This window comes from Maylandia zebra, linkage group LG1, assembly GCF_041146795.1.
Source record: "Maylandia zebra isolate NMK-2024a linkage group LG1, Mzebra_GT3a, whole genome shotgun sequence".
NCBI lineage: Eukaryota > Metazoa > Chordata > Actinopteri > Cichliformes > Cichlidae > Maylandia > Maylandia zebra.
Window position 1 is genome coordinate 3,705,965 of NC_135167.1, and position 27,685 is coordinate 3,733,649.

Here is a 27,685-nt window from a genome sequence, read left to right on the forward strand (position 1 = left end):
GACATCCTCTGCACACGGCCATAAACAATCAGAAGAGTCTGTTCAGTGACAGGTTGCTTCTCCCAAAGACAAGAACTAACAGACTTAAAAACTCCTTTGTCCCACACGCCATCAGACTGTTTAACTCCTCTCTGGAGGGGAGAGGGAGGGGAAACAGGAGGACAAAGGAGGGGGGAACAACTAAGCTGTAGTGCCTCTTCACCTCACTGTACAATACCTTTTGTGCAATACTTTTGTAAATAGTCAACAGTGCAATAGACTCAATACTTGAAATGTGCAATTCACTTGTATTTTTATTTTTATTCCTATTTATTCTATTTATCCCCTTCATATATTTTATTTATATTGTCTCTGTATTTATATATGTGTGTGTGTGTGTGTGTGTGTATATATATATATATATATATAATATTCTGTAACTCTGTAACTTCTGTCGGTGCTGTGCTTTTTTGGAAATCGAATTTCCCAGAGGAACCCACCCGAGGGATTAATAAAGTTCTATCTAATCTAATCTAATCTAATCTAATTTTCATTGCTATGCAGATGATACCCAGATTTATTATTCCATGACTCGACACATAAATTAGCTAAACTGCAGGAATGTCTTAAAGACCTAAAGACCTGGATGACCTCTGATTGTTGAGGTTATTGTACTCAGCTCTAAAAATCATAGAAACGTGCTGAAATCCCAGAAAGTTAAATCTTCATCTTCATTTGTGTCTCGACTGAAGAAGCCACTGGGAAGGGTGACAAAGCCACTACCACTGAAAATGCAAGGCCCAAATGAACAAAATCAACTTTCTGGGATACTCTGGATTAGGGGTGGGTTTTAATAATTGATTCATCGATTAAAATCGATTCAGGCTTGGATAACGTGATATCGATTCATTAAAATCCTGAATCGATTTTTTAATATAAATGTATTTTGCCTGAAATTCCAGAATCTCAGGTGAAACGTCACAAAATTTCGACAACCACCAAACATTTAAAACAGTAAATGAGAGCAGGAACACGGATTCTGCACAAAGACGTAAACACAAAGCGCCGACCCGCCGATCAGAATCAGTGAGATGTCGCCTTTCTCACCGACGGCACGGACACGGTCGGGGCTGAAAGCCGACAGCTCGCTGATTCTGATGTTTCGGCGGGTCCGCGCTTTGTGTTCACGCCGTTTTTAGTTTTATCTCTCTCCAAACAATACTGACTGAACCAGCAGCAAAAGAAGATCCAAACTACGCTTCACATAAACATCGTCATGGATTCCCTCTTACGTTTGCTGTTTTGCTTCCACCACACTTCATGCACAGCTCTCTCTCTCTTTTTTTTCCTTTTACTTACTTCCAAAAAGAAAACCTAATTTCTGCCGTTCAACAGGCTTCTGAACAAATTTAAACTTTTTAAAATTATGCAAAATGCCGTGTCTCTAATAAAACCGTTGTAACTTCCGAGGTAATGTTCATATGCTGATTAATGGTTTTCTTTCGTTTTTGATGTACTGTGGAATATTTTTATAAAATCCCAGGCCAGGAAAATCAGCTTCATGTTTTTCTGTGTTTTATCTTCAGCTACTTTGACACAAAGGCCTCTGCTGTGATGCTCACAGCTTTGATAAAGTCTCGAAAGTGTCAGCTTCCTTTTTGTAGATACAAAAATATGTAAATGTAATGATCTGAATTATAATATTTCTGACTGAGGCAAAATTTCCCAGATTCAAATCCAATTGAATCGAATCGAATTAAATCGAATCGTGGATCGAATCGATTCAGGACCTTGTGAATTGGAATCGAATCGATTCTATAAAATCAGTGACGATACCCAGCCCTACTCTGGATGGTATTGCCGTGGTCTCCCATGACACTAGTTACTAGTGCATGCATTTATTACTTCTAGGCTGGACTACTGTAGTTCATTATCATCAGCCCTAAAACTCCCTGAAAAGACTCCAGTTAATCTGAAACACTTAAGCAAGAGTTCTGACAGGGACTAGAAAGAGAGAGCAGATTCCACCCATACTGGTTTCTCTTCACTGGCTCTCAGAATCAAATTTAAAATCCTTCTCATAAAAAAAACCAAAAAAACATCTCAAATAATCAGGCCCCATCTTATCGTAATGACCTTGTAGTACCATATCACCCTATTAGAGCACTTCGCTCTCGCTCTGCAGGCCTACTTGTTGTTCCTAGAGTATTTAAAAGTAGAATGGGAGGCAGAGCCTTCAGTTTTCAGGCCCCTCTTCTGTGGAACCAGCTTCCAGTTTGGATTCAGGAGACAGACACTATCTCTACTTTCAAGATCAGGCTTCAAACTTTCCTTTTTGATAATAGTTAGGGCTGGACCAGGTGACCCTGAATAGTTATGGTGCAATTGGCTTTGGCTACTGGGGGATTCCCATGATGTTTCTTCTTCACTCACTATGTGTTTATTCACTACTTTGAATTTAATTAGTTATTATTAATCTCTGGCTCTCTTCCACAGCGTGTCTTTGTCCTGTTTCCCTTCTTTCACACCCAACCGGTCGCAGCAGATGGCCCCGCCCCTCCCCGTGCCTGGTTTTGCAGGAGATTTCTTCCTGTTAAAAGGGAGTTTTTCCTTCCCACTGTCGCCAAGTGTTTGCTCATAGGGTATCACCTGATTGTTGGGTTTTTCTCTGTATTTTAAAAAAATATAAAGTGCCTTGAGGTGACTGTAGCTGTGATTTGGTGCTATCTATATAGTTTAATTGAATCAAATTATACTATACAGTGCCTTATTCAAAGTTGAAAAACATTTAGACTGCTCTATCCATCCATTTTTCTTATACTCATTCAATTCAGGGTGGTTACAGAGGGCCTGGAGCCTGTCCCAGATGGTTTGGAGGAAGAAAATCAGAGTACACCCTGGACAGGGAGTGACATTCATGTTTTGCATTCATATTAAAGCCAATTTGAAATGACCAACTCATCTAACGATGCAAGTAGGCACAAGGCGAACGTGCCGACTCTACCCAGAAATGCTCCAACACATTCAAACCCCACACCTGTGGTTCACTTTGGTTCTAACAGAGAACAGAATAAATCTTTTAACTGTCTGCAGTAAAGTTTGGTGCCACTTTGTGTTTACTGACAAGAGTCATCGTGTCAGATCACCAGTGAGCCCAAAATTCAATTTTCTATGAACAAGACAAAGTGCTGAGTCGGTGCTTTGAACTCTCCTCATTTGCTTTTACTTCCGACGAACTGCCGATGTCATTTTTCAGCTCACTGAGCCGCCTTCTCTCAAATTAATTTCTACAAATTTCCAGAAACAACGGAAATTCTAGCTAGAATAAATGAGATTACTGAAAGAGTAATGTGGGTGTTGACAAGCAGCTGCTGACAAACTCAGAGTGTGAAATATCACGACGGTTTTAGTTTGCTGTCAGCTGTTTCACTCAGTTTTAGTGAGTTTCAGTCATCAAAACTAGAACACCAGTTTATATAATTGATCAGATAAATAATGTGGCCTGCATTAAAAACACTGCAAAACACATTTTCAGCCCACACATCATGGAGAGGTTGATTAAGGTGAAGCCCAGCAGGCGGCCTGTGTTAATGGGAACAGTTCAGAATAAGCTGACGGTGATCTGAAACGCTGATATATCCAAATAAAAAACACAGCAGAGTTTGCAAGCTACAAGTTTTGCATTCAGCCAATGAAAGATAATATATTTGTGTGCAACTTTCCCAACCTATCTGGAAAATATAACAAGCACAGAAAAAAGCTAAAGCTTACGGTTATGGTCTTACATTTATTTATCCCCCATTTCTGACCTTTAAAACTGCTGTTAACTGTTACTTGCGCTGCTTCTTTTGAGCTCAGTACACCCGTTCACCCTAAGAGAGGCACATCTGTTCTGAGTCACACTTGACAATTCTAACAATTTTAAGCCATTGTAGGAGTCTCATTATCATGTCTCATGCAGATTTTTAAAGAATGTGTTATTTATTAGAGGTTTTTTTTTTCATTCTCTTCCATTTGGGGAAAGAGTTGGCAGCAAAAGGTTGGCTGTCACTTCTCTGGTTTCTTTGCAGCCACTGAATAAAAGCCAGTCTTTAGGAAAGTGCCCTGTAAGTGGTGCTGGCTTTTGTACAATAGAATGTCTTAATATTTGGAACAAGGTGCAAAAATGCTGTGCCACAGAGGGGGTGTGTCACCATTAAATTGACCTTAATGTAACCCCTATTTCAATTTTAGAAGTTCAATAAAACTTAGTGTTTTGAACCACGCTGTAAAAGTCTCTATTCCTCCTGTAGACAAGTGAATCTATGAGAGACTGATGGCAGGCAGCTTCAAGTAGGCCCTGGAGGAACTGCAGTTACTAACATTTCTGACTTGGCTTAATTTGTCAGATCCAGAGGTTGCTGCTCAGTTTTTCCTGCAGGAGTTTAAAGGCAGGGATCCTCCAAACAGAGATTAGATAAACCAGCCCCAAGGTTTTTTTTGTCTGGCTTTCCTGAATCTATAGCTTCTGTTTTTCTCAGTCAAGAAAGCCCTGAGTTTGAACCGAGGGCACACAAGATGAGAAACTGGCAAAATAAGATCTGAAGTAACAAAACATGAAACCTACACTAAAGGAGATTTAACATGAGATACGCAGCCTAACAAAGATAACAAGACACAAAACTAAAAGACCCAAAGCAGAAAAATAATAGAAAATAAACATTACCTGAAACTCAGCACATTATCCAATAAGAAAACTCTTAACTGAGAACCCAGAAGTCATAAGCTCTAAAAAAAAAGGAATCAGGACATAAATGCCCTTAAAACGCTATTCTGACTGACATGAAATCACCTCAAAGGCCTTAAAGAGGAAAAATGGGACTTAAATTAGAGGACAACCAGACTAATCATTAACTTTTGACTTTGTTTTGTTAAAGTTTTAATTAATCTTGAAGTTCCTGAATTTGCTGCATGTGAGCTTCTTAGAAAACGTTTCAGGAGATTTAATCAGACTCTCTGTCTCTCTCTCTCTCTCTCTCTCGCTCTCTGTGTGTGTGTGTGTGTGTGTGTGTGTGTGTGTGTGTGTGTGTGTGTGTGTGTGTGTGTGTGTCTCTCTCTATGTCTCTGTGTGTGTGTGTGTGTGTGTGTGTGTGTGTGTGTGTGTGTCTCTCTCTCTATGTCTCTCTGTGTGTCTGTGTGTGTGTGTGTGTGTCTCTGTGTGTGTGTGTGTGTGTGTGTGTCTGTGTGTGTGTGTGTGTGTGTGTGTGTGTGTGTGTCTCTCTCTATGTCTCTCTGTGTGTCTGTGTGTGTGTGTGTGTCTCTTTCTTTGCTTTCATTAATTATTTTAATTAATTATACATTATAAATTATAAATTATTGTTTTTATACATTTATAAAAACAATAATTGGTTATGGGACAGGTTTTATTTGAAAAAGAAAAGATTTTAACTGCAGTGACATTTTTTCTGGAGCAACAACAAAAGGAAAAAATGTTAATGTTCGTCATTTATTACAAATTCATTAAGAAAGTTTAAAAGACTCACACGCAGCGCGCAGGATCCAACGTGGCTGAAGTCTTTGTTGACTCCGTGTTGCCCCCTGGTGTCAGAGAAGTCTTACTGCAGTTATCGTGGTGGATTTCAGGAGAAGTGATACAGCAGTCCTCGGCAAAAGTACAAAAAGTACAAAAAGCTGAGAAAAATGTTTGTCATAGAGCCTTTGAGATTAGATGAACCAATGAGTGATCTTCCTCCACCTGCCTCACTCTGACCAATCATTAACCTGGTGCATGGAAACAAGGTTTCCCAATCTTCAGGTGCTGACAATCGAGCGTTTCACAGCAACACTTTCAGGACCAGCAGAGGCTGGATCTGGATCCTGATATTCTGAGGTGAAGCACTTTAATAGCCCAGGCAGAATTAAAAAAAGAGATCCAAATAAACACTGTGGTCCAGATAAACAGAACTGAATCAAGTGAATTTTAAACCAAAGCCAGTCAGTTGAGATACTGTATGATAAGATAAGATAAGATAGAACTTTATTAATCCCTCGGGATTAATAAAGTTCTATCTTATCGTATGAAAGTGATTCACATTTTTGTGTTAGAAAAACTTGAAACAACAGAAACTTTTGGCAGTTAAAATGTTCATATTTTTAATGCTAATTTTAAATGTGTTACTTTTCTTGGTTCACATCTTATTAATAATCTCACAAAAGCAACATGTCAGAGTCACAGCTGCCCGACTGTACTGTCTAAATATGCAGCGTGCACCGTCAGCCTGGTGGAAATAGACTGTTTGCTCAACCATTAAGCAACCCAGATATTTTAATGAACTAAAGGAGGGGAGTTTATTTTATTTATGCAAAAAAAAGAGGTAAAAACCAAATTGTTCAAACACATTTACATTTATTTAAACAGTCTGTGTCAGTTACTTCTTACAAAACAAATATTATATGTATCACTAGTGAAAACATGATAAAACCTATGGCAAGTTTGAGTAAATTATTCATTACCTTTGGCTAGTATTTATAATATGAATATGTGACCAGGTAAAAGTTTGATGAACAACAATTAGTCCCACTCTTTCTGCATAGTTTGTTACTTCACACTTTATTAAACCATAACTGTGGAAATAATGACAAATTTTAAAATAGTTAAACAAATTCAAAGCAAATCAATCAACAAACAAACCCTATGATACTCCCTGTAATTTTAGCTACACTAATATAATAAAATATAATACCTGTGAAAACTGAAACTGACAGGGAGCATTTTCCCATTAAATGATCACAACAGCACATTTTAACATACAGCTGAGTCATAAATGTCCACTTGTGGTGATTTGAAGGTTAAAATAATTGAATTTATCTTGTTTAGCATCATAAAAATGATGTTTTAATCCCTGCAATTCTCCATTAAAAGGTTAAGCCTTAAGGTTAAACAAAGCATTAACAGTGTTAGTAGAATAACATAGACATGACAGGGGAAAAGAGACTAATAAATAAATACTGCACTCTTAATCAAGGTACAAAAAGGGTTTTATCATTTAATTTATACAAAAAAAAAATGTTGTGTAGTATCTGATTCACAGAAACATGAATCATTTTGTTTCCCAATAAATAAAGTGATGGGTGCCTAATAGTTTTATTAGACCACAGATATCTGGTGCTCTGTTATTCAATAGAAATTCTATTTATTTCATCTGTTACTCCAAGTGGATTTAGCAAGCACGACACACTCAAATCAAAAGCTGATTCATTCACACTGAGCTGCGTTGTTCCAGCTCTAAACTGAAGCTCCACTAATAGAAAAACAATATGTCATATCGAGACGTGTTTATTCCGAGATTACATTTATAAGCAGCGGTAGATTACCGCAGAGCGAGCACGTATGCATTTTAAACAGGAGATAAATACAGAAACATGATGGAAAACACAAAGCAAAGCAAATAAAGATAACTATATACTATGAAGACAAGTTAAAATGCAGTTAAGATACTGCTGAATATGACTCGTTTCTGTATATAATCTGGTTTTGATTAAACATATATACACTCCATATACTTGGTTTGATTGCAGTACATTGTTTGTATTTAAACAGCAGGAAATTAAACCTGTTTTCAGCCTCGTTTCTCATCGTTTTCTTGAATTTTCCATCTGCTTAATTTAACAAACTTGGGTTTTGATAAAACTACATGAGCACCTATAGATGTTCCCGAGTAAAACAGTCGTCAACATTTTGGTTTTTTACGTTTTTCAGCCAATCACAGAGCTGCTCGTCAGGGTCATGAGAATCCCACGATCGCCTGAGCTCTGATAACTTGAGGAGGAAACTGTAAGACACTTCTGATTGGCTACGGTCCAACACGCTGCAGGGATAAAACAGCAGCTTGACCCTTCATCGCCATGACCACCATGGCCTTCCTCTGGATCGTCTCCTGCCTCGCCTTTGTCAGCGCTGCCTACGGTGAGAGTGCCAGGTTCAGTTTTCTTTCAAAGTTTGAGTTTGACTCAAGTTTTCTGCACTTTTATTACTTTTTAAAAGTTAAATGTGTAACTGCTGCATGAATTAGAAGATCTGTGAAACTTATTTTTTTAATAAAAAGTTGATTATTAGTTTAGGCGGGCCACAGTAACTGCATGTGAGATGATCAGCTCTCAGTTGCAAAGATTACTGTGCAGTTAGATATTGAAGTACTTCAAACAGTCAGTGTGACTCTGCTGGTTTGTTCTCTTTGTGTCAAAACCTCAGGCTGTGGCACCCCTGCCATCCCTCCCCGGGTCACTGGCTATGCCCGCATTGTCAACGGTGAGGAGGCAGTGCCTCACTCCTGGCCCTGACAGGTGTCTCTGCAGGTGAGTCAGCTGACCTCAGCAATCGCAAGCAGCTTCTTCTCCTTCTTCTTCTTCATTATCTCAGTTTGCTCTTGTTTTCCTCACAGCAAACCAACGGCTTCCACTTCTGTGGAGGATCTCTGATCAGCGAGCAGTGGGTGGTGACTGCTGCTCACTGTAACGTCAGGTCAGCACGAGAAAACCTCAGCACATCAGCTCACACATCTGTCTGCGGCTGGTTGCTGCTTAAGATGCAACAGTTTAAAAAACGAGTCAGACAAATATCATGCATCTATTCAAACCGACAGTGCGACTTCCTTTGTGTGACTCAGTTCTGCACAAACATACAAACCCATAAAAACAGCTCGAGGTTTACAGTTGGCTTATTAAATTCCTAAAACAGCTGATTATTGTAGACTTTTTGTCTGACAGACAGACAACGTTGCTTTTGTGTTGGACTGCTATGGATAAATTCCCTTTCAACAGGTATTTGTGGTATGAGGATAGCGTGTCTGTGGACTGAATAATAACACTTTTTCATTGTGTGTTTTGACATTTAAAAGTTGCATTCCTATCCTACTGCTAGGACCTACCACAATGTGATTGTTGGAGAGCACAATAAGGGTTATGGCTCCACTGAAAACATCCAGGTGCTGAAGCCCGCCAAGGTGAGAACCAATCATCAACCAACGAGCTTTCAGAGCATGCACTTTTCCCATATCTAACCCCTCCCTCCATACTTCTCACAGGTCTTCACTCACCCCAGCTGGAACCCCCAAACCATCAACAATGATATCACCCTGATCAAGCTGGCCAGCCCTGCTCGCCTGGGCACCAACGTGTCTCCCGTCTGCCTTGCCGACACTACCGACAGCTTCGCTGCTGGCATGAAATGCGTCACTACCGGCTGGGATCTGACTCGTTACAACAGTGAGATGTCTTGCACAGGAGGAGAGGGCAGTCTGAGTTTAACCCTCAGTGCAGTTTATTGCAGTTTCTTTCTTTAGCCAACAAAAACGTTCTGCTAACAGTTAATTCTGCTCAAATTGTCAAGTTGGAAAAGTTGTGGTTCACGTATTTCTCCATCAGAAATATTATCAGACAAACTATGTGTATTATCAGTGTGACAGGCATTTATGACAAAAATGTTCCATGGTTACTGTCCCACAGCTCCCAGTACTCCCAATAACCTACAGCAGGCCGCCCTGCCTCTGCTGTCCAACGCGGAGTGCAAGAAACACTGGGGCAGCAACATCTCTGACGTCATGATCCGTGCCGGTGGAGCTGGTGCCACTTCCTGCATGGTAAGGACCCGCCCACCCACCTGGAAACCATTCCAGATTTTCTTCACACACGCTTTGTCCCGTTCTAGTGTTGGACGCTTCCACGTACCTGTTGGTCTTGTTTGTTGTTCATTACTCTCTTTCTCAGGGTGACTCTGGCGGACCTCTGGTCTGTCAAAAGGACAACGTGTGGACTCTGGTTGGTATCGTATCTTGGGGAAGCAGCCGCTGCTCCACCTCCACTCCTGCTGTCTACGCCCGAGTCACCCAGCTCCGTGGGTGGGTCGACCAGATCCTGGCTTCCAACTAAAAGCTAAACAGCTAAACCTCCTCCACCAGGGACACCCACAAACCCCATAAGACCCCAGAAGTGTGACATCAGAGTGTGGACCCAGGTCATCGATGATAATAAAAAACCTGAAAATCAGAGACTGTGTTAGACTTTGACTTCTTTCAGCAGAGCCTGAATCTACTTTGCTTACTGAGTTTGCTTTAGCATATTTCATCACTTCTTAAAAGGGCAGCACAGCATGGCGCCCTTCTCTCAGACGCCCACACCATACAGCATGTGAGCATGTCAGCTTGATTACTTTTCCACAAAATTAGCTACATCAGTCTTAAAAGCAGATTAGGGCTGTGCATGTGTGTGTTTCTTGCGTATGTTTGTGTGTCTTCTTTGTAAGTTGTTTCACTCTTTAACAAAGACATTGTACAAGAAAGTGTTTTTGTAAATGGCCTAAAAAGAAATAACATGAGAAAAACCCCACTATTAATAAACTGTAGTATGTTAAACATGTGAACAAGACTGAACATCAGCATCTTTTCATATTTACATCAATTGATTTATTTATAAGCACATTTAAAAACAACACACAAACAACAACAACAAAAAACATTACAAAGAAAAGCAACAATGCGCTCACCTTTAGTTTCCAGAGATGCACAGACTTTTCCAAAGGAATCAAAGTATTTGTTTACAGTTTCACATATTTATTACAGATTAAAATGCCTGCAAAATAAAACTTGGCGCCTGCTCCATGTCACCATTAGGTGGTGATCAGCTGACAGCACAGTCCCTTTCTCTAGCTGAGTGTCCAAGACATTTGATGGTTTGATTACAAAATCAACCTGCAGCATGAACATGGTTTTCCTTATCAATAAGAGTTATTAACACAGGAGCTGAGTAATAGAACATCACTCGGGTTCAGACTACGCTTGTCCCAAGCATGCTCCCCCGATGTCCGTAATGGAGTCTGGATGGGCACCTTCCAAGCACCAAGAAGGCCAGGTACTCTAAAGGAGACGCAAGTATACTCAGCCCTGCTTCCACCTCTTACTGAGGGTTGTAAGTCACAGCAGCTGGCCGCCCCTCCCTGAGCCTGGATCTGCCGGAGGTTTCTTCCTGTTAAAAGGGAGTTTTTCCTTCCCACCGTCGCCAAAGGTCATATAATTGTTGGGTTTTTCTCTGTAAGTATCATTGTAAGGTCTACCTGACTATATAAAACGCCTTAGACGGCTGTTGTTGTGATTTGGTGCTGTATAAATAAAATTTAAGCTCCAGAGTAAAATAGAATCCTGATTTAATTTCTAATAAACTTTGGCTCCCTTCAAACTGTCGGGAAACATACAGTTAGTCTATAATTTGTTGAACAGAGCCATAGATTTTATACTTTCGCCTAAGTAAACCAAAGAGTGGATAGATATAGACGTAGTCCCCCAGTTTAATAGCCTCACAATTAACTGAACAAACCAATAATAATAGTAATTTCATAAGAACTGTTTTTAATACTTGAATAAAAAAATCCTTTGTGATGAGTGAAGCGTAGAACCCACGGACATCACCGATGCTGCGCTTCTTCCCGTCAGCTGCTGCTTTTTTGTGAGTCTCTCTGTCTTCAGTTTTGTGTTTAATAACTGAAACGTGTAAACAGTAGTTCACACCATGTTGTTAACACAGGCGTATTTTGATTGTAGTTGTTGATAGTGTTACACCTGCCACGACAAGCGACTAAAATTTTGTTCTTGCTCTTTTTAAATTGCTTTATTTCCGTTTTCAGGAAAATGATGGCTAACATCTCATATTTACGGTTACATTAAAATTATAGTGAAAAGCTATAAAAGACAAGTTCAACACTTCAGATATTGTCTGCTTCTTTAGTCATAATGTCAGTCAGTTTTTCCATTAATTCTATACCTCTGAAAATGGGATTATTTGCTGGTTTCTTAAAACATTCATGGTAAATTTTTGTAAAACAATTAAAGCTGAAAGTCTGACTTTGATCGCATTTTAAATATTTGGTTTAGAGTCCACTGTGCCAGTTTGTTACAAAATAAACAATGGAACAAATAAACCCCCTCAAAACAACAACAATAAAAAAACATCCCAAAAAACCAAAAACCAAACTGCATCAGAAACAGTAGCAGTCACTCAGAGCTGTGAACAGGAGTCACACAGTATACTAGCATGCTTCTGCTGCCGGTCTGAGAAACTTCGACACACTACCATTTGGTTCCCAAAGCAGTAATTCTCAAGTTCATCACTTTTAATTACTCAACCACTTTTGTGTCTTCTTGCGGTAATTATGTAGATATGCTTAAGTTGCCTCTGACTCACTGTAAGTGGCCAAATAAAAAAAATTACATTTAAAAACCACAATCTGTATTTAAATGATATTGGAGTGTTTCTTATACAGCACTTTTCTACTCTGAGCACTCAAAGCACTTTATGCAACATGCGTCATTCACACATTCATACAAACACTTTTTTTCTACATAGGTGCTTTTTACATAACATTTATATGACAGATGCTTTGGAGGCGAACTCGGGGTTATCTTGCCCAATGAACACCAACACAGTTTTCTTATATATTGATTCTGTGTTTATTAAGAGACCTGGAATGTAAATGAGGACTTTGGGTGAGCTTCTGTTGTTTAAATGTGCTACAGGCTATAAAGAATAGATGTGACAATATTTTTTCATTTCAAAAACAAACAACAAACCAAAATAAGCTACAGTTTGCTACAGCGGGGTTAGGTCAGTTGGTGATTCAAATTGCCCATTGTTGTGAATGTGAGTGTGTCTGTGTTAGCCGCCTCTGCTGATTACCAGTTAGATGTTCAGTTTGTTCTTGATGACAGAAAACAAACACGAGGACCAACATTCATCTTTTCCAAACAGTTTTACTTATTTCAATAACAGATAAAAACTCCCTTTGAAGGATGTTTCAAACTGAAGTATTCACTTCACATCTATCCAGTTCAGTTATTTATACTCATCACAAGACACACACAAAAAATGGCATCTCATGAAAAGGCTAAAAGGTGTTCCACATCGATTTTTCATTGTAAAAACTAAACAGCAATTGACATCGTAAAGCTTGCAGAGCTGGAACTCATTTCATTTGTCACATAAACATGACTTTTCTTTTTTTTCTTTCATTTTTAACTCAGGCCAATAAAACTATCCAGGTTCTCAGAGCTGTTTAAATAGGTTAAACATGTTAATGATTACACAAACTCTTCAAAACCCATTAGTGCATCTTAGGGCAGATGTTTGTGTATTTGCTTGTTTTTTGTTTCTTGCTTTGTTTTTTTTTTTTGCATCATCTGATCAGATCCTAACAATACTAACTAAGAAATACTAATAATGAATAATAAGAATGTTGATGTCAGAACACATACAAAATGTTTAAGTCCACTTGCTGCTGATAAACACTCAATGTTGGGAAATGCACACCTGTTTCAGAAAAATGGAGGTCAATACCCAGATAACAGCAGGAACCAACTGGAAACATGAGAGTGGACAAAAATACTAAAGAAGTGCGGTGAAACTAAAGTAATTGTTTCAGTTTGTTTTTAATGTTAACACAACACACTTGAATTAGTTCAATCCCAAATTTTAAAAAAAAATTAAAGTTCAATAAATCAATCAACTGAGAGCTCTTACAGATGCATTTACAAATATTAACAGCAATAATCTACATGTTACATTTAAGTGAATTATATATAAAAAAAAAAACAGTTTTGTTAAACATGCAGCTTTGCTTTCAAATTTCACAAATAAATTCAATAGAAGTAAAAAGTGCAGCAGTTAGTCTTGTGAATATTAATAATTTAGCTATTAATGTATGGGTTGTGTTTATGCCCTCATTTTTTTACATTTTGTTAATTGATTTCAAACATTTGGAATTGAGTTAAAAATAAATCAAAAAATGTATTAGTTTCACAAAAATAAGAGGAGGAAGATCAAGAGTGGGAACAAAAAATATATATGAGGATTTAGATTTTCTAAATAGTTTTATTTTATTTTAACACTATTTTAAAATTTTCCTTTACTCATTTACTAACATTTGTCAGGAATCACTGACTAATGTTTGATGTAACCCATGAAAAAGTAAATGTCAGGCAACAACAGACGTTAAACAGCTAAAAACAGGAGCTACGGACTGACAGCAAAACAACTAGTAGGTCAGGGGGGAGATACTTTCATCCCCACCCAAGATTGAGCACCAAGTACGGAGAGCGGCTGAGCCAACAGATTGTGGCGAAGCTGGAAACCTGAAACCTGTAGTCGGTTACCAAAACAATGTGAGGGATGTGAATGCTGCATTACAGACAAGCAGAAGGAGAATATCAAAGTAGAAGGAAGGAAGTTAGCCAACTATACAGCAAGCCAAGCTAAAACCTCTTGGCCAGTCAATGCTCATAATGGCTGGTCTAAGAGCAGACCATAGCAACCATCACGGGGGCAGACATCAAAGAAAGGGTCTCCAGTATAAAGCACCAGGCCTGATGCACGCCAACTTGCTGAAGAAGCAGACTGCACTCCATGAGCATCTATGACGCCCATTATGGCTACCTGAAGGATCCCCAGAAAGAAGGACAGGCCCCGGCACAGGATGCACCAGCAGATAAAGGAAGTGGCTGACATCCTGAAATTCTACACAGCATGGAGGCACTAATCATGGCACGATCTCTCATAGAGGATATAAAGTCAGAGAGATGCATGTTTTGTAATGACAAGGAGCAGGCTCATCTGGTAGAGTGGCTGCAAAAAAACATGGCATGCAAGCAGAGTGCAGCAGCCAGTGCAACACAAATTTTGGGTCCTTTGCTCCAACTAGTGGTCAGCGCAGAGCATTCCATTCCATCCACTCCTATGTGAAGGGCCTTAAGGATGGCCTTGAGACCACCCAGCACGTAACAGTGGGGTGTAAGATGCTAGCAGGCAGGGCATACATGGAACGCCATAATCAACTTGCTGGCATATTATACAGGAACATGTGTGCCAAGTATGGCATGAAAGTCCAGTGGTCAAAATGGGACACACCCACTAGGGTGGTCGGGAATGACCGAGCTAAGATCTTGTGGGATTTCCAGACAGAGGCAGACAAACAGGTGATGGTTAACAAAGAAGACATAGTAGTGATGGACAAGCAGAGGAAGACAGTTGTAGTGACAGACAAAGCAATACTGAATGACAGCACCATCAGAAAGAGGTAACACGAAAAGCTGGAGAAGCACTGAAGGCTGAGAGAAGAATTCAAGAAGACCTCAAGATGGTTCACATGTAAAAGTCTTAGTCCCTCACATTGGAAAATCAAACTTTGCAGCTTGTCAGCATCACCTGCTAAAACTCCCACTGTCCACTGATAAGATGTTGCCTATAACAGCCCTGGTTCCATCCAATCACACCATATCCCTGTTGTATAAAAGCTCCTCCAATAGGTTGCCCTGACATGATCTAGCCATGGCCTTCCTGTGGATCCTCTCCTGTCTCGCCTTCATTGGCACCGCCTACGGTGAGACAAACTCTCTAATGTTACAGCTCATTGGGTGAAACATGTTGTTTAATTTTACAGTTAGTGCCAATGTGACAGTTACATTAATTTTATTTTCATTAATGGCATAATCCTGATGTTCTGATGTCACCAGGGTGCGGAGTTCCCGCCATCCGTCCTGTCATCACCGGTTACGCCCGCATTGTGAACGGTGAGGAGGCAGTGCCTCACTCCTGGCCCTGGCAGGTGTCCCTCCAGGTAAATGAAGAAACAAAGACGCTGTCACAGCTCACCACACAATCAGATGGAAATGTCTAACCGTTGATGTTCATTTTGCTGTAACAGGACTACACCGGCTTCCATTTCTGTGGTGGTTCTCTCATCAATGAGAACTGGGTGGTGACAGCTGCTCACTGCACCATCAGGTAACTTTAAGCTGGTTTTGACTGAAAACTCCAATTAAGACGTAGAGTCATGTTTGATGAGGAGAATCCTTGTTTAGAGGGCATTGCTGTGTATCTGGGGTAGAATAAAACTAAGTAAAAACAGTTTTCAGGTAATGTGGTGATCTCAGAAATGCCCACATGCTTCTGTTCTTTTCTGTGCAGGACCTCCGACCGTGTGATCCTCGGAGAGCACGACCGTTCCTCCAGTGCCGAGAACATCCAGACCCTGGCTCCCGGCAAGGTGGGTGAAACACTGCATCAGCTTTCATCGCATAGCTACATGTCAGGGTTTGTTGGCCGCTCATAACGATGTCACTTCCCAACAGGTGTTCAGGCACCCCAACTACAACAGTTACACCATCAACAACGACATCACACTCATCAAGCTGGCCACCCCTGCCCAACTGGGCACACGTGTTTCCCCAGTTTGTGTGGCCGAGACTTCCGACAACTTCCCCGGAGGCTTGAAGTGTGTGACCACTGGCTGGGGTCTGACCCGCTACAACGGTAAGAGCTCACCCACCTGTTATTCTTTGTTATTATGTCCTCGTAGACACTGATCGGTTAAACAATTATTAGATAGGGATTCATTCCAAACAATCACATATACCGTAAGTGGGTTTGGACTGTAATGAGACCACCAGGTGGAGCTTTAACAGTTGTGCTAAAACACGAGGAATGATAGAGCATGATAAAAAAGTCTCTAATGTCTGATGTGTTTGTGTGTGTGTTGCAGCTGCCAACACACCACCCCGTCTGCAGCAGGCTGCCCTGCCCCTGCTGACCAACACTAACTGCCAGTCTTACTGGGGCAGCCAAGTCACTGATCTGATGATCTGCGCTGGAGCCTCCGGAGTCTCCTCCTGCATGGTGAGTGGGACCTCCATCAATTACAATTACAATTTGAGCCCTGGTTGCTAAAGTCTGCATGCCAAATATCCTTCGGCAACATACAAAGCTGCGCTCCGATGCATCAAAAGAGCATTGACAAAAGGGCGTGGCCGAATGGGTGAATGAGGCAAGTTGTGTAAAGTGCTTTGAGTGCTCAGATAATGTAGAAAACCAGTCCATTTACCATTTAGCTTTTTATAATGTCTTATTTATTCTTATTTCTCAGGGTGACTCTGGTGGTCCTCTGGTCTGTGAGAAATCTGGAGCCTGGACTCTGGTTGGTATTGTGTCCTGGGGAAGCTCAACTTGCTCTATCTCCACTCCTGCAGTCTATGCCCGTGTCACCAAGCTGCGTGCCTGGATCGACCAGACCATCGCTGCCAACTGAGCATGTCACATATGAGAGGTTTCAGCACCAAGCTAGTCCTCAATAAAACACAGAAAATCTGAAAAACTCTGACCTACTCGTGAAGGTGTCATTTTCTCCTGTTATTCATTTTCATTTGAGACATCGAGCATTTGGTGAATGAAATGTGTTGAACTCGAGAAGAGTTTTGTCACGTTGGACTTGTCTGGTGTTCCTCAGTGCCAGAATCAGGTTGGCCTAGCCATACATAAATCCTGGAAGCAGCGAATAACAAATAGTCTGGCTCAGTTTAAAATGCACCTAAGTCATTAGTAGTGATAATTCTAACCCTTTGTGTTCAGGAGAAAAGCAAAACTTTTTTATGGTCTTTGTCCTTCTTAATTCAGTGATTCACGTATAAATACATCTTCGGGTTACACTGAGCAGATTACACACACTGTTGGGTTATTTTTCTTTTTGAGAAAAGACAAATAAACTCAAAGTATAAGTTTTCAAAATGTATTACACAGTTAGTTAATGTAATTAGTTAATTACAAGTTTCAAGTTAATTTTACAAGGTGCCACAGACCTCCTTCTGTCCAGACATAGAAAGGCCACTGCACACAAGCAGCAAGCACTTTTATTATGAGACACACAAACAGAATTCTAATATGACTGGTTAAAAAGTTGAGGCGTAGCCACTGTTTAGACTTGGCTTCTCCCTTATTTGCGACGTAGTCCAGCCCTTGGCTCATCTTACATCTCCAGGAGTGGACATCTCCCTGTGAGGAAAGGAAAGACAACTCCTCCCTACCTATTCCAACATGTCCTCATCAGTTATTTATGACAGCACATTTAATGCAACACGGAACAAAAACATCACAGATCGTATTTGCTGTGCAAGTTTCTGCCTTCGCTTCTAATCACAGCAGCTTGTTATCAGGTGCCTCTTGGTGGGCACACGGGGCCAACTCGGCGGTGGTAGCAGGTTTTTATTATATAAACTGTTATATAAAAACCAGCGTTATCAGGAAATGTTCAGACAAGAGAGGGTTTTCAGGAAACACCACTAAATGTTCAGTTTCTATACTATATGTTAGAAGAAGATGTTAAAATCACCCACATTGCTTATTGTATCTGAGCTGAGCACTAAATCAGATGAAAAGTCTGAGAAGTCAGACAGAAACTCTGAGTAAGGCCGAGGTGGACGATAGATAATCACAGACTGGTTTCTGAGTTTTCCAGCTGGGGTGGACAGGGCTGAGCATCAGACTTTCAAATGAATTGAATGTCTGTCTTGGTCTTTGGTTGATTAATAAGCTGGTCAGGAATATTGCTGCCACCTCTGTGCTTTGAGGTTTATGACAGTTAGTATGACTCGTGGGGGGTTTATTCATTTAAACTAACATAATCATCCTGCTGTAACCAGGTTTCTGTAAGGCAGAGTTCATCGATTTGTTGATCAATTATTAAGTGGCTCATCACTGATTGAAGAAAATAAGAACAACCCCAGGTTTCTCTTCAGCACTGTAGCCAGGCTGACAAACAGTCAGAGCTCTGTTGAGCCAACCATCCCTTTAACGTTAACTAGTAATGACTTCATGAACTTCTTCACAAATAAAATTTTAGTCATTAGAGAAAAAATTACCAATAACCATCCCACAGATGTCATATTATCTACAGCTACTCTTAGTACCATTGATATTCATTTAGACTCTTTTTCTCCAATTGATCTTTCTGAGTTAACTTCAATAATTACTTCCTCCAAACCATCAACGTGTCTTTTAGACCCCATTCCTACAAAACTGCTCAAAGAAGTCCTGCCATTAATTAATTCTTCGATCTTAAATATGATCAACCTATCTCTAATAATCGGCTATGTACCACAGGCCTTCAAGCTGGCTGTAGTTAAACCTTTACTCAAAAAGCATCTCTAGACCCAGCAGTCTTAGCTAATTATAGGCCAATCTCCAACCTTCCTTTATATCAAACATCCTTGAAAGAGTAGTTGTCAAACAGCTAACAGATCATCTGCAGAGGTTTATTTGAAGAGTTTCAGTCAGGTTTCAGAGCTCAGCACAGCACAGAAACAGCTTTAGTGAAGGTTACAAATGATCTTCTTATGGCCTCTGACAGTGGACTCATCTCTGTGCTTGTCCTGCTAGACCTCAGTGCAGCGTTCGATACTGTCGACCATAATATCCTATTAGAGCGATTAGAACATGCTGTAGGTATTACAGGTACTGCACTGCAGTGGTTTGTATCATATCTATCTAATAGACTCCAGTTTGTGCATGTAAATGGAGAGTCCTCTTCACACACTGAGGTTAATTATGGAGTTCCACAGGGTTCAGTGCTAGGACCAATTCTGTTTACATTATACATGCTTCCCTTAGGCAGCATCATTAGAAGACATAGCATACATTTACACTGCTATGCAGATGACACCCAGCTCTATCTGTCCATGAAGCCAGATGACACACACCAATTAGTTAAACTGCAGGAATGTCTTAAAGACATAAAGATCTGGATGGCCGCTAACTTTCTGCTTCTTAATTCAGATCAAACTGAGGTTATTGTACTCGGCCCTGAAAAGCTTAGAAATATGGTATCTAACCAGATTCTTACTCTGGATGGCATTACCTTGGCCTCCAGTAACGCTGTGAGGAACCTTGGAGTCATTTTTGACCAGGACATGTCCTTCAACGCACATATTAAACAAGTATGTAAGACTTGCATATGAGAGCAGGAAGGTGGGAATGGATGTTTGTATCTGTGTGTGCCTGTTTGTTTGTGTCTATATGTCAGGTTGGGTATCAGACGCCACCTCTCTGGGGACATCTCAGGCCCTCCATGGAGGCCTATCTCCCCCCACCACTCCCCCTGCCAGTGGCAGACGCCCTCAGACATCAGTGCATTGGTGGTTCTTTGTGTCCGGGGATGGGCGTCCAGGTACGCACCAGCTCACTCCCGGTGGCTGCTTGTCTTCCTTGGTCTCCTTTGCTCTTTGGGCCTCTGGATATCTGGAGCCTGGATCTCCTCCATACCTGCTTCATGCCCTGGAGGACGGGGCTGTGGCCCCCCACACCCTCTAGCAGATCATTACATGAAGGAACCTTTTAAATACAAGCACGCTCATGCTCACAGGTGTACACACGGGTGCTCACACACAAACTACACCCTTTTTGGCTCCTACCTCAAAGCACACTGTGCACTGTCGATCTTATGTGCTGCACAATAATGTCTAATATTTAGTATTTACTGTTATATTCCCATATATCATCATGATGTTGTTTATTGTATTGCTCTCTTTTTCTTTGCTTGTTTTCTCTTTTTTCTTTCTCAACAGGTGATCCAGGTGATTGATATCTGTATTTTTTGTCTGTTTGTTTTGTTGGTTTTTGCCCTTTATCACCATTCCTCTTCCCTGCTCTTTTTCTTTCCCTCTTTCTTTCTCCCTTTTCTTTTCCCCAGTCAAGTCTGTCCCGTGTTCAGTAAATGAAAATAAAATAAACAATTAAAAAAAAGAAGACTGCTTTCTTCCATTTGTGCAACATCTCTAAAGTTAGAAATATCCTGTCTCAGAGTGATGCTGAAAAACTAGTTCATGCATTTATTACTTCCAGGCTGGACGACTGTAATTCATTATTATCAGGAAGTCCTAAAAGCTCAATGAAAAGCCTTCAGCTAATCCAAAATGCTGCAGCAAGAGTCCTGACAGGGACTAGAAAGAGAGAGCAGATTTCTCCTGTTTTGGCTTCCTGTTAAATCCAGAATTCAAAATCCTGCTCCTCACATACAAGGTCTTAAATAATCAGGCCCCATCTTATCGTAATGACCTTGTAGTACCATATCACCCTATTAGAGCACTTCGCTCTCACACTGCAGGCCTACTTGTTGTTCCTAGAGTATTTAAAAGTAGAATGGGAGGGAGAGCCTTCAGTTTTCAGGCCCCTTCAGGCTGCAATAGACGTAGGCTGCCGGGGATTCCCATGATGCATTGAGTTTTTCCTTTCCAGTCACCTTTCTCACTCACTATGTGTTAACAGACCTCTCTGCATTGAATCATATCTGTTATTAACCTCTGTCTCTCTTCCACAGCATGTCTTTATCCCGTCTTCCTTCTCTCGCCCCAGCCAATCGCAGCAGATGGCCCCGCCCCTCCCTGAGCCTGGTTCTCCTTGAGGTTTCTTCCTGTTAAAAGGGAGTTTTTCTTTCCCACTGTCACCAAAGTGCTTGCTCATAGGGGGTCATATGATTGTTGGGTTTTTCTCTGTATATTATTGTAGGGTCTGCTTTACAATATAAAGCAATTTGAGGCGACTGTTGTTGTGATTTAGTGCTGTATAAATAAAATTGAATTGAACTGAAAAACTGAAAAAGTCATGTACTACCAGAGACTTGGAAGAGAGAGACCTAATGTTTTATATTCCACATCTCACTGTTTTACTCTGTGGTGCAGATGTGGATACTGTATTAGTCTTTCTTTGTAATTTTTCATGTTTATCTTGCAAATTTCGAGTTTGCTTTTTGGTGTTTGGGAGCTGACACAGTTTCTAAGGGGATGGGATTTTAGGGGGATAACAGGAGGAGAAAGGCTGCAGAGAACATGTAAGACTGTAACTCTGCTTCCTGGTCCCAACTCTGAATAGTCACATTTTGGGGGATTTAATAACTTTGGCCAGATTTTTATAAATGAGAGCTGCTCCATCCAAAGTGTGATGGATGCTGTCTTTCCTAACAAGACCAGGTTTCCTCCAGAAAGTTTTGCAATTATCTATAAAGCCCACATCGTTTTATGGACACCACTAAGCCAGCAATTTAAGGAGAACATGCGGCTAAACATGTCGCTCCAGGTCTGATTGGGGATGGAACAAGAGAAAACTAAAGAGTCCAACATTGTTTTTTCAAAACATTGACAGGACCTTTGTCAAGCGGTAAGTTTCCATGAACCAGCGAGGAGGCGAGCGGCAGCAGACCGAAGGACCAACAGCAGAGCAGCACAGTGCCAAACATCCTGCTGCTGGCAGACAAAAGAAGAAGAAAAACCTGCACCACAACTCCCACAATCCTCAGTTTCTCCAACAAGAGTCTCTGAAAGGAGGAAACAGACACAGCCTTCAGTTTACCTGAAAGAGGGGGAACGCCAAAACTTCCAAGTCACATTTTTTATTCATTCTCTGCATTCAAAAACCTTCATTAGTTGATACAAAGACAACTAACATGTGTGAAATTTTCTACCAAACAAGATTTGGATTTGGAGCTTGTTGGAATAAGTTTGATAACAGATATGATCTGATCCCACGTGAAATAAACTAACCTGCTGGTTTGTGAATTTCTCTTTATTTTCAGCACATAAGTTTGAGTATGTTAGTTATAAATTTCAGCACCAGGTGTTTTTTTTCTCCCTCAGATAAGAACCAACAGATTATTATTCTTATGTATAACTGAAGTGGGTAACATCTGTTGAAATTTCCACTCTAAATAAAGAAGGATTATTTCAAAGTCTAAACCTTGGAGAAAAAAACAAATTAAATATTGTTCAGTAAAATATTTAAATACATCTCCCTTTCTTTCTTAGCAATAACACACAGTAGATGTTTTCATTAAGCACACTGTCAGTTACATCATATATATATATATATATATATATATATAAAATAAAAGATTAGTCAATGGTGATGTAAATCTTTATTTTTAGCCTCAGTCAAGGAGTTCTTTCACTCCTTTACAGTGAATCAGCTGCACGTGTAAATGTCATGGTCCCTCACATTGGAAAATCAAACTTAGCTCTTTGTCAGCATCACCTGTTAAAACTCCCACTGTCCAGATAAGATGTAACCACCCTGGTTCCATCCAATCACATCACACTGCTGCTGTATAAAAGCTCCTCCAATAGGTTGCCCTGACATGATCTAGCCATGGCCTTCCTGTGGATCCTCTCCTGCCTCGCCTTCATTGGCACCGCCTACGGTGAGACAAACTCTTTAAGGTTATAGCTCATTGGGTGAAGCATGTTGTAAATTGTCTTTTTTCGAAGCAGTGACGGATATATTGTAATTTATTCTCCTTTTTTTCCATTTTAATGACTCGTTTATTGACTTACGTTAAGAATTACATGCGAAGAAAGAAAAAGTAGAAGACGGTATAAAAAAAATGTTCAAGAATGGGGAAATCAAAGCGTTATATCAGTTTAATCACATAATGCAACATGATATGAAAATACAATAAAACTTTAACTGTGGAAAAGTAGCTCTCAGATTGTGGATTAAACAATCTGGTCCAGCTGAGAGATCTGTGTGGCGTATATGTGTCATTATGTTTTAAGCAGATCAGCATTAGAGAGAAACATGTTGTTTAATTTTACAGTTAGTGCCAATGTGACAGTTACATTAATTTTATTTTCATTAATGGCATAATCCTGATGTTCTGATGTCACCAGGGTGCGGAGTTCCCGCCATCCGTCCTGTCATCACCGGTTACGCCCGCATTGTGAACGGTGAGGAGGCAGTGCCTCACTCCTGGCCCTGGCAGGTGTCCCTCCAGGTAAATGAAGAAACAAAGACGCTGTCACAGCTCACCACACAATCAGATGGAAATGTCTAACCGTTGATGTTCATTTTGCTGTAACAGGACTACACCGGCTTCCATTTCTGTGGTGGTTCTCTCATCAATGAGAACTGGGTGGTGACAGCTGCTCACTGCACCATCAGGTAACTTTAAGCTGGTTTTGACTGAAAACTCCAATTAAGACGTAGAGTCATGTTTGATGAGGAGAATCCTTGTTTAGAGGGCATTGCTGTGTATCTGGGGTAGAATAAAACTAAGTAAAAACAGTTTTCAGGTAATGTGGTGATCTCAGAAATGCCCACATGCTTCTGTTCTTTTCTGTGCAGGACCTCCGACCGTGTGATCCTCGGAGAGCACGACCGTTCCTCCAGTGCCGAGAACATCCAGACCCTGGCTCCCGGCAAGGTGGGTGAAACACTGCATCAGCTTTCATCGCATAGCTACATGTCAGGGTTTGTTGGCCGCTCATAACGATGTCACTTCCCAACAGGTGTTCAGGCACCCCAACTACAACAGTTACACCATCAACAACGACATCACACTCATCAAGCTGGCCACCCCTGCCCAACTGGGCACACGTGTTTCCCCAGTTTGTGTGGCCGAGACTTCCGACAACTTCCCCGGAGGCTTGAAGTGTGTGACCACTGGCTGGGGTCTGACCCGCTACAACGGTAAGAGCTCACCCACCTGTTATTCTTTGTTATTATGTCCTCGTAGACACTGATCGGTTAAACAATTATTAGATAGGGATTCATTCCAAACAATCACATATACCGTAAGTGGGTTTGGACTGTAATGAGACCACCAGGTGGAGCTTTAACAGTTGTGCTAAAACACGAGGAATGATAGAGCATGATAAAAAAGTCTCTAATGTCTGATGTGTTTGTGTGTGTGTTGCAGCTGCCAACACACCACCCCGTCTGCAGCAGGCTGCCCTGCCCCTGCTGACCAACACTAACTGCCAGTCTTACTGGGGCAGCAAAATCACTGATCTGATGATCTGCGCTGGAGCCTCCGGAGCCTCCTCCTGCATGGTGAGTGGGACCTCCATCAATTACAGAAGCACTGATCCTGAGCTTCTTATATTGTGTTAAAAATCCATGTGTTATTTCTCAGGGTGACTCTGGTGGTCCTCTGGTCTGTGAGAAATCTGGAGCCTGGACTCTGGTTGGTATTGTGTCCTGGGGAAGCTCAACTTGCTCTACCTCCACTCCTGGAGTCTATGCCCGTGTCACCAAGCTGCGTGCCTGGATCGACCAGACCATCGCTGCCAACTGAGCATGTCACATATGAGAGGTTTCAGCACCAAGCTAGTCCTCAATAAAACACAGAAACAATGAAAATGACCTGCTCGAGAACGTGTCTTTTTCTCCTTAATATTCATCTTCATGTTTTTATTATGTGACCAGACAAATTATCACAACTATTAAAGAAACATTATTAATGTATTCATTGACAAAAATGGACAAATGACCCAACATAAACTCTTCTGTAGAAATTCATTTTAAGACATCGAGCATTCGGTGAATGAAGTGTGGTGAACTCCAGAAGAGTTTTATTACGTTGGACTTGCCTGGTGTTTAGCAGCACCAGGATCAGGTTGGCCTAGCTATACATAAATACTAGAAGCAGTGAATAAAAACTATTTTTTATGGTAAAAAACCAAATATTTTATGCTCCTTAATTGATAAAGAAACACACGTTAATATGAATGAGATATAGTTAAGAGTTATGATTGTGGGCATCACTTTTTGACTTCCTTACAAGATTAAAGCACAATCCACACATAGATTTCTTTGTCTTTCTTCATTCAGTAATTCATATGCATCTACACACACACACATATATAATATATATATCTATATATATACATACATAGATAGATATATAGAGATGTGTTTTCACATCTTCAGGTTACACTGATATGATTACACACACTGTCCTCATCAGTTATTTATTACAGCACATTTAATGCGACACAAAACAAAAAGATCACAGATCATATTTGCTGTATGAGTCTCTGCCTTCGCTCCTCATCACAGCAGCTTGTTATCAGGTGCGTCTTGGGGGGCACACGTGGCCAACTCGGCGGCAGTAGCAGATGGCGTTGAAGAAGCGGCAGTAGCAGGTGTCACAGGGATCACAACAGGGAAGCGGGTAGCCCAAACAGGACTGCTGGTGAGGGATGCAGCGACGAGGTGAACGCATGGCCCGACCCTGCAGCTGTAAGGCTGCAGACGTGTCCTGCAAACATAAACGCAGCAAGCAGATGAATTCACTTTGTTAAGGTAAACCTGTTAACAGGGAGTCACGAGGTAAAGAGTAAACTGCTGGTTTAAATGCTGCACCTCATCATAGGAGCCTGTATCCATCAAAAAATGATCTTCTACAGAGTCCACAGGGAGGAGGGCAGGCTCGTGCATGCGGTCAGGTACTTGACTTCTTTCTGCAAATCAGAAAACACAGCAGAATGTATTTTGCATTTTTTTTGCTTACCGTAATCCATTGTGTTTAATCTGCTGAATGTGAAAAATCAATTTCAAAATACTTCAAAATAACTGCAGTCAAATGTAAAAGATTGGGCTTACTAGATGTGATGTAAAAAAAAAAAAATAGTGACAAAACAGAAAACTATATGTTCAGAGGTCTACTTTTTCTATCTATAAATATTCATGCTTCCACTGTTAAACGGATTAATCCTGCCAACCGTGGTGTGTTGGAGAGACAGTGGTTGGAGCTCTCTGAATGAAGAGATGTTACTGACCGATTTCAGATAGGAAGGAGGTTTCAGTGCGACGTCCAGCGACAGGACCTTCATCGAGCGGTAAGTTTCCATGAACCAGCGAGGAGGCGAGCGGCAGCAGACCGAAGGACCAACAGCAGAGCAGCACAGTGCCAAACATCCTGCTGCTGGCAGACAAAAGAAGAAGAAAAACCTGCACCACAACTCCCACAATCCTCAGTTTCTCCAACAAGAGTCTCTGAAGGAGGAAAACAGACACAGACATTCAAAAACCTTCATTAGTTGATACAAAGACAACTAACATGTGTGAAATTTTCTACCAAACAAGTTTTGGATTTGGAGCTTGTTGGAGTAAGTTTGATAACAGATATGATCTGATCCCACGTGAAATAAACTAACCTGCTGGTTTGTGAATTTCTCTTTATTTTCAGCACATAAGTTTGAGTATGTTAGTTATAAATTTCAGCACCAAGTGTTTCTTTTTTCAGATTAGAACCAGCAGAGTATTATTCTTATGCATAACCAAATCTGTTGAAATTTCCACACTGAGCAGATTGCAAACCTTGGAGGAAAACAAATTAAATATTGTTCCGTAAAATATTAAATTACATCTCCCTTTCTTCCTTAGCAATAACCCACAGCACTGGTTTTAATCACTTTCCTGTATGATGAAAACAAGTCATGCATAAAGCAAGGAGAGATTCTCATTAAGCACGTTGTCATTTACATCCACAGTGAAGCTCGTCAGCAGCTAAAAACAAAATCATTCCTGCTGGGTTTCATTAGTGGTGCAAAGGACATTTAGTACTAGGCTGCATAGTTCCACTTTGTTTTATTAAAATAATTTTACACTGCTGAATTTGACTTTTTATTAAACTTATTTTTTAAATTATCAAAAACACAACTGTAATAATAAAAAGATAACTGTGGATGTTTATTTCTACAACAAAATTGTATCCCTGGAAAAATCTCTTTTACAGCATAATATTCCTGTTATTGTCACTAATACACCAGAAGGCTTAAATAAAACTTCAGTTTTAATCATAAATAAAATCTTATTTACTTCCTACATAAACTGAATCAGAAGAGAACCAGACGGAGATGTGACTCACCTGTTGCTGTGACTCTTCACTGTGACTCTCTGAGATGACGAGGGGCAATTTAAAGACCCCTGGACAGGAAGAAGGTCACATGACCCACAGGTTTGGTATGGAATGGCACCCGCTGTGCATGTGCATCATCCCGCGACCTTGCAGAGATACATCAAATGGAGCATGATGGAAGCTCTAAGGCTAATTTAAACTATACGTGAGACTGTATAGCAGGGGGTTGGG

At 40.6% G+C, this 27,685-nt stretch overlaps 4 protein-coding genes across 4 annotated transcripts; 3 read left to right on the plus strand and 1 right to left on the minus strand.

Annotated features, from left to right (window-relative positions):
* Positions 1–7,872: 7,872 nt before the first annotated feature.
* LOC101469324 (chymotrypsin B-like) lies at positions 7,873–9,983 on the plus strand. Its single transcript, XM_004539842.2, is given in 7 exon segments — positions 7,873–7,924; positions 8,210–8,313; positions 8,400–8,479; positions 8,879–8,960; positions 9,042–9,222; positions 9,463–9,596; positions 9,724–9,983. Coding segments are annotated over 7 exon segments (795 nt in total). The 3' UTR covers positions 9,886–9,983.
* A 5,301-nt stretch (positions 9,984–15,284) lies between these two features.
* Positions 15,285–17,152, plus strand: LOC101483816 (chymotrypsinogen A). Its single transcript, XM_012920891.4, has 7 exons — positions 15,285–15,376; positions 15,510–15,613; positions 15,701–15,780; positions 15,964–16,042; positions 16,128–16,308; positions 16,538–16,671; positions 16,919–17,152. Exons 1-7 carry the CDS (start codon positions 15,325–15,327, stop codon positions 17,078–17,080), a joined length of 792 nt encoding a protein of 263 aa, XP_012776345.3. The 5' UTR covers positions 15,285–15,324; the 3' UTR covers positions 17,081–17,152.
* A 5,776-nt stretch (positions 17,153–22,928) lies between these two features.
* LOC105941050 (chymotrypsin A) lies at positions 22,929–24,954 on the plus strand. Its single transcript, XM_012920886.1, has 7 exons — positions 22,929–23,011; positions 23,481–23,584; positions 23,672–23,751; positions 23,935–24,013; positions 24,099–24,279; positions 24,509–24,642; positions 24,725–24,954. The coding sequence occupies exons 1-7, from the start codon at positions 22,960–22,962 to the stop codon at positions 24,884–24,886; spliced, it is 792 nt and encodes a 263-aa protein (XP_012776340.1). The 5' UTR covers positions 22,929–22,959; the 3' UTR covers positions 24,887–24,954.
* Positions 24,955–25,554: 600 nt separating this feature from the next.
* agrp (agouti related neuropeptide) lies at positions 25,555–27,581 on the minus strand. The gene is made up of 4 exons (XM_004539841.2): positions 27,464–27,581; positions 26,373–26,589; positions 25,957–26,054; positions 25,555–25,852 (listed from the first exon to the last, which is right to left on the minus strand). The coding sequence occupies exons 2-4, from the start codon at positions 26,509–26,511 to the stop codon at positions 25,661–25,663; spliced, it is 429 nt and encodes a 142-aa protein (XP_004539898.1). The 5' UTR covers positions 26,512–26,589; positions 27,464–27,581; the 3' UTR covers positions 25,555–25,660.
* Positions 27,582–27,685: the final 104 nt, after the last annotated feature.